This window comes from Eublepharis macularius, chromosome 1, assembly GCF_028583425.1.
Source record: "Eublepharis macularius isolate TG4126 chromosome 1, MPM_Emac_v1.0, whole genome shotgun sequence".
NCBI classification, from domain to species: Eukaryota; Metazoa; Chordata; class Lepidosauria; order Squamata; family Eublepharidae; genus Eublepharis; species Eublepharis macularius.
In genome coordinates this window covers 212,718,443-212,733,387 of record NC_072790.1, presented here as the reverse complement: position 1 = coordinate 212,733,387, position 14,945 = coordinate 212,718,443, and the positions used below count along the sequence as shown (strand labels likewise).

At 39.5% G+C, this 14,945-nt stretch overlaps 1 protein-coding gene across 2 annotated transcripts in view; it reads left to right on the top strand.

Moving 5' to 3' along the window:
- Positions 1–14,945, top strand: part of CCDC88A (coiled-coil domain containing 88A) — a 241,170-nt gene that overhangs the window by 164,715 nt on the left and 61,510 nt on the right. For both annotated transcript variants that reach the window (XM_054986666.1, XM_054986660.1), the window contains exons 14-17: positions 624–761; positions 1,574–2,644; positions 3,365–3,492; positions 14,008–14,149. In XM_054986666.1, the coding sequence (XP_054842641.1) occupies positions 624–761; positions 1,574–2,644; positions 3,365–3,492; positions 14,008–14,149 (1,479 nt within the window). The remainder of the gene's footprint in view (positions 1–623; positions 762–1,573; positions 2,645–3,364; positions 3,493–14,007; positions 14,150–14,945) is intronic.

The following is a 14,945-nucleotide window of genomic DNA, read 5'->3' as shown; positions in this document are numbered from 1 at the left end:
AGGGGTCTGGATACTGAGCCCTACGAGGAACGGCTGAGGGCCTTGGGAATGTTTCATTTGGAGAAGAGGAGGTAGAGGGGGGACATGATTGCTCTCTTTAAATATTTGAAAGGCTATTATTTGAAAAGGATATAACTCTGTTTAGTATTGTGTTAACTTTGCATCCATACATAACTTTGCAAAATTTCTAATATAATAAATTTTTGTTACCAAAATAGTACTTATAAAAGATATTGTTAACTAATCCAGCTAACTTTTGTGTAAAAATCTCAGTTAGTAGAAGAAATTATCATTGCATTCTTTCTTATTTGATACAGCTATCCTTTGTACTGTTTTCGACCTGTTAAAAAGCTATTATTTCATATGCTTTGTAGTATTAATACATAAAAATATATAAATTTTATATAAAAATTATTGAGGTTAATCTCCTTTATGTTCTAGTGTTCTGTAGAAATCCTAACTTATTTCTAGAAAATGTAAGGTCATAGTATGTGTTGGGTTGATTTGGTTAACTTCCTACATAAAACAATGTAAAAAACAGTAAGTAAATACCTTCACCTATAGAAGATTAAGTATGTGCAGTCAAATGTTATACTTAATTTTAATTCTTTGTTTCTCTCTAGTTGGAAGGACTTGAGAATGAACTTAGTGAAGAGAAGCAGACTCTTCAGAACAGTCAGAATCTAAGCAGAGATCTGATGAAAGAGAAAGCACAACTTGAAAAGACAATTGAAACTTTGCGAGAAAACTCGGAGAGGCAGGCAAGTTATCTAGTAAAACTTTAAATTTTTGACCCTGACACTGATTAAATGGTCAGGATTTTCCTTTTTAAAAAGACAGGTGGTTTGTTTTGGGTATATATAATTTTAAAACTTAGTAATCATGATACGTTTTTCTTGCTACAGTTTTCAAATGAATACATTTTAATATGAATTTTTTTTTAAAAAAATCTCATGTTTCAGAAGAATATGTTGCGGCTGCAACATGCTCATGTTCTTTACAAGGTTCTGAGCAGGAGCGGAAGCTGTGTGCAATTGTTCCTTCAGCCTTTTCCTAGGCAGACAAACATCTTTCTCACTGAGTGCTTGGAGTGAAGGGAATGATCCTGGGTGGGGAATAAAAGGCTTTCTCTGCTCTGTAGAGGGAAATATCTGTCCAGAAATGTCATCAGATTTGCCTGGCTTTACACCCTAGCTATGTGAAAATTAGTTTTTCCTACAACTTGGCATCCATCTGCTTATTTGAATAGTACAGACTCTCCTAATCTTGTACTTGAGTCTAATTGACAGCTCTTAACAGTTCACCTTTCTAAACTTAACCTTTTCTCAGTACTAAAGTATCTGCGCTCCTACAGGATGAGTGATCAGATGTGTGCTGAAGAATTGTTTTACAATACTCCAGTGGGTTAGTTTTACCACTTTGGCTGACATAATACTACTTTTTTCGGTAATATATATGAAAGACTTTGATTATAACATTTTTACTGTTTTATTCTTTTTATTGTTATGTCTTATTATAAAATATTTTAGACTGATACAGATTCAGACTTTCATTTCTCATTTCAATTAATTAGATAAAAATGTTGGAACAGGAGAATGAGCATTTGAATCAAACAGTGACTTCCCTTAGACAGCGCTCGCAAATCAGTGCTGAAGCAAGGGTGAAAGATATTGAAAAGGAAAATAAAATTCTCCATGAGTCTATCAAAGAGACAAGCAGTAAATTAAATAAGATAGAATTTGAAAAGAAGCAAATTAAAAAAGAATTGGAGCAGTATAAAGAAAAGGGAGAAAGGGCAGATGAGCTGGAGAAAGAAGTTCAACATCTTGAAAAAGAAAATGAGCTGTTGCAGAAAAAGATTACTAACCTAAAGATAACTTGTGAAAAAATAGATGCTTTAGAGCAAGAAAACTCCAATCTGGATATGGAAAATAGAAAGCTGAAAAAGACTTTAGATAGCCTGAAAAACCTCAGCTTTCAGCTAGAGTCCTTAGAGAAAGAGAATACACAACTTGATGAAGAGAATTTAGAACTCAGAAGAACAGTTGAATCTTTGAAGAGTATAAACATCAAGATGGCTCAGTTACAATTAGAAAACAAAGAACTGGAAAGTGAAAAAGAACAGCTTCAGAAGAGCTTGGAGCTTATGAAAACATCTTTTAAAAAGACTGAACGGTTAGAAGTCAGTTACCAAGGTTTGGATACAGAAAACCAAAGGCTACAGAAAGCCCTAGAAAACAGCAACAAAAAGATTCAGCATTTAGAAAGTGAACTGCAAGATCTAGAGACAGAAAATCAAACCCTACAAAAAAACTTGGAAGAGCTCAAAATTTCTAGTAAACGCTTGGAACAACTAGAGAAAGAGAACAAGCTTTTGGAACAAGAAACCACTCAACTGGAGAAAGATAAGAAGCAACTGGAGAAAGAGAACAAAAGACTACGACAACAAGCAGATATTAAAGACAGCACTTTAGAAGAAAACAATGTAAAAATCTGTAACCTGGAAAAAGAGAACAAGTCATTAATTAAGGAAATTGGTATATGTAAAGAAGCTTCCATTCGGCTAAAAGAACTTGAAAAAGAGAATAAAGAACTTGTAAAGAGAGCCACCATAGACAAGAAAACACTTGTCACATTGCGAGAGGTAATATTGCCTGGTATGACATCAGTATGAAGGACTATTGAAGTTGCAATGTACACATAAAACAGCTGTCAGTTTCATTTAATAATTTAGTTCATTAGTATACTCAAATTAGTCATATTTCTAATTTATGTAGGTGTCCAGTGCTAATACTGTTTTTGGACTTTAATGACTTGTGAATTCGATGGGCTTACACATTACAGTTCAAGAAACATGCGCGAGTTCCCTCTGTTCTCACACTTCCACTTTAACAGTGGAAGCTGCCTGTAGGTCCATTACTTCACCACAACCATTGTTGAGTAACAGAGCAATCATGCTGGATTATTAACTTAATCCATAGTTATGAAATCGCCTGCAAAAATAAAGTAATCCCATAGAATGAATTCACATTTATTTTTTGAATCTAACTGCTTATTTAGCCAGTTGGAAGATACTTCCCTCCCCCAGGAGTTGAATATGGTTTGAAAGAGCAAATACTATTAGTATTGTATGCATACAGTCTTATTTTTGTTACTGTAAACTGCTTTTGCACGTTTATGTGTAGTTTCAAAACCTTTAGAGCCTGACAGAATGTAACTGGGACATACTATAAGAAACAAAGTCTCTGTCAGCTTCTTTCAACTTCTTTAAAACTTTTGACTGTCTCCAGACATAGTCTCTAAAAACGGATGTTGCTTTATTAATTTCATATGTACACTGTCTTTTTAATTTTTTTTGGAAAAGGATTTGGTGAATGAAAAGTTGAAGACGCAGCAGATGAATAATGATTTAGAAAAGCTTACTCATGAACTTGAAAAGATTGGTTTAAATAAGGAGCGCCTCTTGCATGATGAGCAGAGTAGTGATGACAGGTGAGAATGCTAGATTGTGATCATTCCCTTATGGCATTTCTGTGGCAGCTGTTTTTCATAGGTTAATTTGCTGAATGTGCAACTGATGCATAATGCTCTTCTTTCAGGCTCTGGTTTTGTCATAGGAGTCAGTACATCATTAAAAGTGTAAACTTTCTCTTGCATTGTTTCTACAGAGTAATAATACTAGTTCATTTGTATACTGATCTTTTGGGAAGATTAATGTCCACCCAGAGCTGTAAACAAATACAGCTAGGGAACTGGGTCTGGGAGGAGTGGCTTACCCAAGGTTACCTGGTGAGTTCATGGCAGTAGTGAGTTTTGATCCAGCAAAGTACTGCATCACAGCTCAGTAGCTTAACTACTATGCTACATCCAAAACTATGAGGATAGTGACTTCTGTACTTCAGAGCTCTCTGATACACTTGGTTGCAAGTAAATTTACTCAATTAGTTAACCCAATATAGTGTTTCAAATATCAAGCAGCCACACATGCTTCTTGCTTAAAAATAGGCATATAGCTTGCATCTTGAACAGATATGTTCCTTTACTTTTCTTTCTGTTTATGTACTTCCAGCGGGCAAAGAGCAGCACAGAAATAAAACGGAGCCTCCAAACAAGAGGATAACACATTGTAGTGTGGGCTTTGTTGCATATCTGTGTGTGTTTATGCATCACAAAATGCATACAGTACGCAAATGGCAGGATGGGGAGGAAGGGAGCTTTCCCAGGCAGTGTACTTCTGTGCAGAAAAAAAATAAACAGGGTGCCAAAAATGTTTTCACTGTCATAAAGACAAATTCCCCACAAATTTCATTGAAGCAAGGGATGTTACGAAAGTAGATGAGTATCCCAATTTAAAATAAGCACAAGTGTATTCTCAAGTGCACCTAAAATGAAGCTCATGCATGGTATTGTGCTGTTGTGTTTCTTCTTTATAAGGGTAAAAGGGAACAGGAGTGGCCGTGATGAAGGGCTGTTGGTTCTTTTGGGCTTGCTGCATTAACTCCTAGCTCTACTGGGGATTCCTGGTTTGACATTGGTTGTGTTTTGTTGGGATTGCAACAATATCCCTCACCTAAGTTGGTTCTTCTGAGATCCTCTAGTTTGATATTTGTTGTGTTGGCCTTGCTGCATTGGCTTCTAGCTCTGTTGGGATCTTCTGGTTTGACATTTGCTCTTTTTCCCCATAGGAAACAATGGAGAAAAGTAGGATGTCTGGGGGCACCTTTTTCAGTGCCTATAGAATTGGACCTGTTGGTCCAATATGCTTGAAACTTAGGAGTGGGTCTTTAGTGGACAGGCTGTTCTAGGTCTCTTGCAATTTTGGTGTTACTTAGTTTAAAAACAGCCACTCTCTCCCTATGCTGAAAAAGATCCCCATAGGAAATAATGGAACCTGAATAATTTCAGAATCATGAAAAACCCTAACCTGAACCCCAAAATGATATCAGGGGACCTAAATACTAGTATTTTTGTGCTTCTTGAAATCCAGACCCCCAGAATATCATATTTTTTTTGGCATACATCCTTACTTCTCATACCTGGGTTCACTAGAACAGTTAGCATTAATACAAGTAGAAGGTTGTTTAAGTACTTAGTGTGACTTTTTAGTACATTTAAAAATGCAAACAGAAGGGAGATGGGCCTTCAAACTGTGGTAGTATCTATAGGTAAAAAGGTAAAGGTAGTCCCCTGTGCAAGCGCCGAGTCATTACTGACCCATGGGGGAACGTCGCATCATGATGTTTTCTTGCCTGACTTTTTACGGGGTGGTTTGCCATTGCCTTCCCCAGTCATCTACAATTTACCCCCAGGAACCTGCGTATCTATACATCTGAATAAATACAGAAGATAGACTACTAGTTGAAATATAAAATAGATTTATTTTATTCTGACATAAGAAGTAGAAACAGCCTCATCGCTGATGCATAACCAAGTGCAGTTTTAAAGCCACTTTAAAAATTGTAGAAATCTTTGGTGATAACTGAGCTGTTCAACTTACGTACTCCATGTTCATTCCATTGTCCACTTTCATACTAATGTTTGCTTTGATGGCACTATATTCTATATTTGATCTTTCTAAGAAATCTCCAGTATTAAATTGAATGCCAAAATCAGCCATATGGGAAGCTGCAATCTCAATACAGTTTAAGAATAAGTTAAAGACACACAAACTGAAAAGTAGTTGCTAGTGGTTAGATTTACAGGGATTCCTCTGGGTGCACCTGATGTTCAGATGTGCATTTGCCTGTGTTCTTCGTTTCAAAGTGAACTAATTTATTGCTTTCCTTCCTTCATGAATACTTTTCAGACTTCACCCATCTTCTCAACACTGTGGCAGACATTTTCCCCTCAATTGCATTTTCTCTTGGTCCTTCATGTTACAACCCCCCCCCCCCAAATCCTCAAAGGGGATGGAGTGGGTGTCAAGAGCAAAAACTCACCACTGGAGGGTTGTGTGTGAAAGCCTCACCTCCCATGGTAACAGGAGCCACCACCAGTCCCTCTAGACTAACCCTAAACTTAGATACTGAAGAACAAAGTCTCCATCCCTACAAGACTTAAACAAGAAGTCAGCCCTGCAAGGTTAGATGCCTACAGGTTGAGTTCTACAAAAAACTTAATTTTCATTAACTTTGTATGACATCAGAGTACCTAAGATAGTTGCTATCGAAGGCTTCACCACAGCGAGCATAGTCCCTTGGCATATTGCAATGATCAAAACATCTATTGCCTTTTGAAAACTGTATGTCTGTTATAGTCCACCAAGGTCACTATGAGTTATACAGCAGAAGTAAGTGAAGACTGCAAAGTATATTTGGAATTACTAAAATATGTTTCAGAATACTCCTTCAAGAAAGTAGCCAGCAACTTCAACTGTTACACCCAGAGCTCTTCAGTGCTGTCTAAACTAAACTCTGGAAGAGCCAGCATGATGTAGTGGTTAATGTGTCAGATTAAGATCTGAGAGGTTCAAAATCCTACCCTGTCATGGAAGCTTGCTGAGTGACCTTGGACCAGTCATAACTAGACATGGGCACGAACAGCATTACGAACGGAAAAAAACCACGAACAGCCCCTTCATCTGTTCGCGCACAAACTGGTTGTGAGGCCCCATTGTAAACGAACAAGTGGTCATTGCAAGCCTCATTCGTTGCCTTTGTCAGCTGTTCATCAAGCCAGACAGTCTGGCACCTGCAATCAATTCCCTTGGCAACCGGAGGCAGGGACTGAACTCTGTCTGAACTCCTGGCTTTCCTTCTGGCTTTAACCCTTCAAAGTACTTCCAGCATAGAGTCCAGTTTTTGCCACTGTGAAGAGAACGTGACAGCAGAGGGGGGGGGACCCATGGATCATGCCTATTGGGAAGGTCAGTTTGTAAACCCTCAAAGTAGCTTCCAGCAGAGAGTTCTGTTTTTGCTACTGTGAAGAGAAAATGACAACAAAGGGGGAGACCCATGGATCATGCCTTTCCTGGGGTGCAATCTCTCTGAAACTTGGGGGGGGGGTCTTCGGAGGACAGTGAGGACTATGTCCCCTGCAAATTTGGTGAGTATTGGACATTGGGAAGGTTTGTTTGTAACCCCTCAAAGTAGCTTCCAGCAGAGAGTCCCGTTTTTGCCAGTGTGCAGAGAAAATGACAAGAAAGGGGGCGACCCATGCATCATGCCTTTCCTGGGGTGCAATCTCTCTGAAACTGGGGGGGGTCTTCGGAGGACAGTGAGGACTATGTCCCCTGCAAATTTGGTGGGTATTTGACATTGGGAAGGTCAGTTTGTGGGGTGTTTAAAGGGCCCTGCCCCTTGCACGTGGCAGGAATGGGCCCTTTAAACTATCAGCTGGCTGGTGGCAGGGGGGAAATCCCCCCAGCCACCTGCCAGCTGATAAAGGGATCCTTAAAGGGCCACGAACAAGAAACATGTTTGTGAACAGGGTCATTGTTCGTGGATGGGAACGAACAACGAACAGCTTGATTGGGTTTTTTTCCGTTCGTGCCCATGTCTAGTCATAACATGTTGTTGTGAGGATAAAATGGAGAGGAGAATTGTAGAAGCTCCTTTGGGTTCCCATTGGGGAGAAAGGTAGGATATAAATGAAGCAAATAAATAAATAAGTGGACTAATGGCTTCTCTCGTAGCTACTGTCAATGTGGCTATTAGGTTACCTCTACATTTATCCACCTATTTACATCCACCTGTGATATCACAGTATGAATTATAAAGGATTGTACTCATTAGCATGGTCTGTAACAGATTCTTCATTCTTGGCTAATACAAACATACTTGCAGAAAAAGATATTTTCATATCACATATGACATAAGGAAGTATACTCAGTCCCTCTGAAAGTTTTCTTGGCTTTCATCAGTTTACTGTACCTGCCAATATATGGCTAGGGGCACACAAACATCTGTTTCCTTTACTTAGTGTTGTCTTCCTTCCTGTTACTCTTGAAATCAAAAACATGTTAAGAAAAGCTGAGTATTCTATCTTCTCACCAGCCTTCCTGTCAGCATGCTGCTCAATTAAGAATAATGGATGTCTCTGTAGTCTATTATTAAGCTCTGATTGACATAATGATAGTGGAGAATTCTATCTTGAGGTAACCAGCTTGGATTTTATGTATCCAGTCTTCGTTTTATTTACTTTATTTATATATTTAAAACTTTTTATGGCACCTTTCCACCTAAATAGGATCTTCATGGTGGCAAACATTTGAACATTAAAACATTTGAATATTAAACCAAGATGGTTGTTGTGGGTTTTCCGGGCTGTATTGCCGTGGTCTTGGCATTGTAGTTCCTGACGTTTCGCCAGCAGCTGTGGCTGGCATCTTCAGAGGTGTAGCACCAAAAGTGCTACACCTCTGAAGATGCCAGCCACAGCTGCTGGCGAAACGTCAGGAACTACAATGCCAAGACCACGGCAATACAGCCCGGAAAGTGCTACACCTCTGAAGATGCCAGCCACAGCTGCTGGCGAAACGTCAGGAACTACAATGCCAAGACCACGGCAATACAGCCCGGAAAACCCACAACAACCATCGTTCTCCGGCCGTGAAAGCCTTCGACAATACAATACATTAAACCAAGATTTAAAATAATATATAAAAACATACATAAACACACAGTGCTAAAACCAAGGAGGAGAGCTGATAACAATTATTGGAAGTATGTCAAATGAAACTAAAATGTCTTCACCCGCTGGTAGAAGAAACCAATAGAGAAAGAGAGAGACAAATCTCCTTGGGGAGGGAATTCCAAAGTTTTGGTGCCATGATCAAGAAAGTCCTTTTTTTTGTTTCAGTGTATTGCTGGGGCAATGTGGACTTCACTTTCCCTCTGAGATATCTTGTTTCATTTCTCCTATCTCCAGGATGAAGTTCATACCCAATTTACTAGCTTTTGGTAACTGCTTAAAAACAACGCTAACCATTAGGGAAGTACTAAGGAGTGAAGGGGTCAATGCTTCTGTAGAGTGAGGTGTGGGGGAGGGGAGATAGAATTCAGTGGCAGTGAGGTTGGACAAGGCGTGGTGTCTTTGGAAGTAGAGATGGGCACAACACGAACCATGGAACAAAATTCTGTACAAAATGGCTGGTTCGTTTGCACTGAAACACACATTCCGTGGGAACACGCGTTTACGGAACAGACTAATTTTTCCAGCCGTTCTGTGGCTGGGTTTGGAGTTTCACAGACCCCATGCCATTTTCAGCCCATCGGCTGAACCTAGTGCAGGGTCTGTTAAACTGACAGCTTCTTTCTCCTGCTGCCCGGGCTGTCAGTTTTTCAGTTTCACAGACTGCTGGAACAGTGTGGGGTCTGTGAAACTGACAGCCTGGGCAGCAGGAGAAAGAAGCTGTCATTTCACAGACCCCGTGCTGGAACCGGCACGGGGTCTGTGAAATGACAACTTCTTTCTCCTGTTGCAAGAGCTGCAGGAGAAAGAAGGTGTCATTCCACAGCCCTCACACCGATTCCAGCACGGGGTCTGTGGAATGACAGCTTCTTTCTTCTGCTGCTCTTGCAACAGGAGAAAGAAGCTGTCATTTCACAGACCCTGCACCAGTTCCAGCGCAGGGTCTGTGAAATGACAACTTCTTTCTCCTGTTGCAAGAACAGCAGGAGAAAGAAGCTGTCATTCCATATTCCCCTCACCAGTTCCAGTGCAGGGTCTGTGAAATGACAGCCTCTTTTCCTCCTGCTTTTGCAACAGGAGAAAGAAGCTGTCATTTCACAGACCCTGCGCTGGAACCGGCACTGGGTCTGTGAAACTGACAGCCTCTTTCCTGCTGCCAGGCTGTCAGCCCAGGCAGCAGAAGAAAGGGGCTGTCTGTTTCAAACTGCTTTTGCAACAGGAGAAAGAAGCTGTCATTTCACATTTCTATGAAACTGACAACCTCTCTCCTGCTGCTGGGCTGCCAGCCCAGGCAGCAGAAGAAAGGGGCTGTGTGTTTCAAATGCCCCGCACCGGCTTCAGCAGCCAGTGCAGGGCGGTTGAAATGCCATGGAACAACGAACCACGAACTGGGAAAAGGTTGGAAGTTTGTGGTTCGATGTTTCGTGGAATGCTACAAACCACGAATCACGTGCTTTGGGGGGGGGGGTTGAGTTCGTGCCCATCTCTGTTTGGAAGGGAAAAGGTTAGAAAGACTGAGGTAGTACTTCACGAGGATGGAAACTTCTCTTAAAATGGCAGGATCCCATGAGTAGAACAGTATGAGGAAGGAAAGTTTTTGTATTTAAGTTACTTTCAAAAGGTAATTATATGGTATAGAAAAAGAATTGTAATGCTTAAGTGGGATTTGTCTAAATGATTTTTTGTCCTGAATTTCTCCATATGGACCTAAGGATTATGGAGGAATGAGTTAGAAGGTGGGAAGACAGAGGGACTTGTGCAGGTAGTACTATACCTTAGACATGTAAGCCATCCATAGTATATGAGTATCTATATTGAAATATATTTATTAATTGAATTATCTCAGTCTTCATCTCTAGAATTGGACAGTTGGTATTTAAAGAATTATTTTGTCATCTTGGAGCCAGAAAAATATTACCGTTCTATATGACATGAGACAGTTTTAAAGGTGGAAAGGCTTTAGATATATTCTCTCCTCCTGCGTTTGACATTTTCTGTTTGGGGGTCAAATATGATGTTAATGGCAGCAAATATTCAGTTTGTTCTTTGCTCTGTTTGTCAGTTAACTTTGACAAATTATTTGCAAGGCTTCTCTTCTTTAAACTGGTATTTAGACCTCAAGTTAGTAGATAAAATGACACAAGTAATTTCATTTCTTCTAGTCAGTGCTCCTCTGCATAATAAAGATTTGAGCTGCACAGATGCTTACATGAATGCTATTTCCATAGAGTAAAAGTGTCTGCCTTTTTTCTTTTCTTTTAAAATTTCAGTTAATATGATTGTCAGTAATCAGGATGGCTGGAGGAAAAAGGTGGGCTAGTCACCTTCTGACTGAAATAGCAATGACATTAGAGTGGGAGGTATCATGATAACTCTGTCCTCTGTCCTTGTTCTATTGTTACTGTTAATATCTGCAGTTGTGAGTTTCCACAGGTCTATATTTATTGGTGCATATCCAATCTGCATGATGACCTTCTTCCATGTTCTCTCCTGTCCTGCAGTACTATCTGAAGCACAGGGAAGAGCATTGTGCAACATTTCCACAATATGATCCAATTTCATTTCACACGTTATTGGCACTACTATTGTTATTTAAACAAGTGCAGATTTTCCCACAGCCAGATATTTAGTGACAATGCATAAAATATCATAACTCAGATACAGATATGTCCAGTGTAAAACAACCTTATGTTCTTAAATCAGTGGTAGCATTCAGTCAGTTGTGTTGGTTCTGTTTATTTACTTCACTTATACCCCGCCTTTCTCCCCAGTGGAGACCCAAAGTGGCTTACGTTGTTCTCTCCTCCATTTTATCCTCACAATAACCTTGTGAGGTAAGTTAGGCTGCAAGTGTGCAACTGACCCAATTCCATGGCAGAGTGGGAACTCAAATCTGGGTCTCCCAGATCCTGGTCAGAAGCTGGTAATCATCAAGAGATTTGGGGAGGCTTTTTTCCCTTTTCCCTTTGTATATTTTAAAGGAAGCTGTACTGGGAGCAAGTGCTTTACCTTCATGAGCAGTATTAGGATATGTTATTCCCCAGCTCTAGGCTCTGACTTTTAACGAGTGCTTTAAATAACTAGAGGTTATATATTAACAGTTGACTTGGAAACTGTAAGACTGGGTGGAAGATGAGGGAAAATATCAGATCAATTTCGCTGTATCAAGGGAAGTATCAGTTTTGAAACATCAGCTGGAATCACATAGTGAAATAATCATGCACCTGTGTGATAATTTATTCCTTGTCGACGTCTTTGCTGCTATTTTTTGAACAGCATGAGATGCAAATTTCAGGATTTTGCTCTCCTTGTTCTTCCTAACAAAGGGTTGTAATCAAGCTTGTTATTTCTTTACATTTGTTTTGAAATGTAGCCAAAATGACGAATGCTTACTGGCAATCCAATCAGTTTCCACTCAGGCTGTTTATGTACTATAGTAATCAGTATGACTCCATTAAAGACCTCTGTTAGGATACACACAGACCAACACTAGTGACGGATTTCAGTTTTGTTCATTATTGTCAGCCTTTGTCTTTGTTCAGACATCTCATAAAATCATGATTTCACTAAACAAATAATGTTTAGTGTGATCATCCAAATATGGGTGACTCCATTATGATCAAACCATGATCTGAAATCATGGTCTAAAGTTGGTTTATTAGCCAACAGTCAGGGCTTTTTTTCAGCTGGAACGCGGTGGAATCAAGTTCTGGGACCTCTTGAAAATGGTCACATGGCTGGTGGCCCCGCCTCCTGAGCTCCAGACAGAGGGGATTTTAGATTGCCCTCCATGCCGCTGGAGTGCCGCAGAGGGCAATCTAAACTCTCCTCTGTCTGGAGATCAGGGGGTGGGGCCACCAGCCATGTGACCATTTTCGCTGAGGGCGATTAAAACTTTAAAAAATTCCCTCTTGTTCCAGCTGACTCAAAGTAACGTCATTGGCCCTGGGAGCATGTGTGCACTTTGCACACGCACGTGTGGTACCAGGTGACCACCTCCCGCCAAGAGTTGCCCCCTGTGCTGGCAACCCTCTGGGTTCCACCACCTCTTTTCCCAGAAAAAAAGCCCTGTCAACAGTTAATAAATAGTTTATTAACTTTTAGCTATGGCTTCTTGGTAAAGAGATTAGCAGGCAGTGATTGCATTCTGATATTACAGTTAATTTATTTCATTGTACTCATATTAAGGAAAAATGTGTACAAACCCAATGCTTTGCTAGGCTCATATATACCCCTTGCATCTCTCCCCTCCTTTCTCACATAGAGAAATGCAGTTTAAAAACAAACTCTTGTTACCTGTGATGTATGAATGTAGGTTAGCAAGGTAATTAGCATTAATTTAATTCTAGGCCTGAATTATACTCTATTTTAAAATCCCAATTTTGGGCTGGGGACTAACTCTGGTAAACCCACATACCTTCATTCATAGATCACAGATAAACCCACATGCCTTTATTTATAGATCACAGGTAGCCAAAATTAGTTTTAACTACAGTTCTCTGTGCAAGAAGGAAGGAGGAGCAGGATGTACGTACCCGGTTGGCAACAAGCTGGATTTATATACATTTTTCCTTCGCTGTAGTTGTGTGATGTCTGAATGCAACCAATATTAACAAGATTGGTTGGTGGAAAGGTACAGTGGTGCAAAGGGGGGGAAATACTGTCACTGAAGCAACATGTCAATACTCAAGAAGGATTAGTACTGCTAGACATGAGTCTAGGCTCATTTAATGAGATACAAGATTTTGAAGATTTTCTTTGAATACTCAAAAAGGATTACTACTGCTAGCTGTGAGTCTAGGCTCATTTAATGAGGTACAAGATTTTGAATACACATGCACCAGAAACAGAGATACTTGGGTGTGGTGTGGCTTGCATTTGCCCTTCTTGCCCATACAGCATGAAAAGCTGACAAGTTGCATGCAGTCTTTTATAGTCAGGGTAATAAATTTTAGATGTTCTAAGACCAATGATTGGATCTTATGAACCATTAGGAGAAAATGCTTGTGGACTTTGCCCTTCCACAGCAGCTCCATGTGGCTCCCCAAACGCCAGTATAAAGTGTCAAGAACCTAACAGACAAAATGCTACCTACCACAGTTTGTTGGAGTAAGCGGAAATCATGAATTAGCCCTGAGTCTCTTCTATGAATGATCTGCTAAGCCCTTGGTGCCTCATGGTGTTTTGACCATGAATCGTCTTTGACTCTCAACATTGGCTTTTCAGGGGTCACAAAGAGCTGCTGTTGGAAATGGAAGGTCTGTAGTGGTAATTTGTAGGGTATTCATTTCCAATTATATATAATTTATTTATGATTAAATGTTTGCTGCTGTCCTTGGTAACAAAAATACTATTTTTGGTGGTTTCATTAAATAGCAAATATAAACTGTTGGAGTCAAGGTTAGAATCCACATTGAAGAAATCGCTTGAAATAAAAGAAGAAAAAATTGCTGCTTTGGAAGCTCGGTTAGAAGAGTCAACAAATTTAAACCAACAGCTGCGCCAGGAGCTTAAAACAGTAAGGAAAACAGTGTTGCTGTTCTTTTCATTTTGGGACATCAAATCCTAAATACAATTTTCAAATGTATATAAATGAAATACAATGTCTTTAACTAAATAGTGTTTTCTAAGAGCATGTAAGTGATGCAAAATACAAAAATGCATATTTGGTGTATCTCTTTATATTGGATAAAGTGTTTCATAGATTTCTGAGAGCTGACCTTGAAAAGCAAACTCTTGCTAAACAATACTTATTTTCTCAATGAAAATAATAAATATAATTAGTTTATTTTACATTAATTTTACATTAATTTATGAGGACTTGCTTTTAAAATAATTATCAAAACACCTTGCATTTCTGGCATAGCAAATAGGGGTTTTTTTCTGATATCAGTATTTAAAGTGTTATTCAGTTAAATGTTTCATATTGATCTGAACAACTAACATTAAAGGATACAGCACATAGTTTCACTGATTCTTGTGATAGTTTATTGCTATAGGAATGTGAAATATGAATGGGGGAAGGGAGCAGAATAACAGACGTTAAATGGGCTGACTACATCTGTAAGTAGTAGATTTTGAGTAAATAGCTTACTTTTACTTGGAAGCCAATAATAAAATATAGTTATTATGGCAAAGGCCATTTTTATTAATACACACCATCCACTCCCCATACTCCCTTATGGAACCACCTCCTCATTTATATTTCTTCCTGTGGATCTCAGACTGGAAATAACTCTTATCAGAAGAAAACCACCTAGAGTGAAATGGTTTTAAGAGTCTCGGAAGCACCTACTCCCAACTTTCAGCATGAC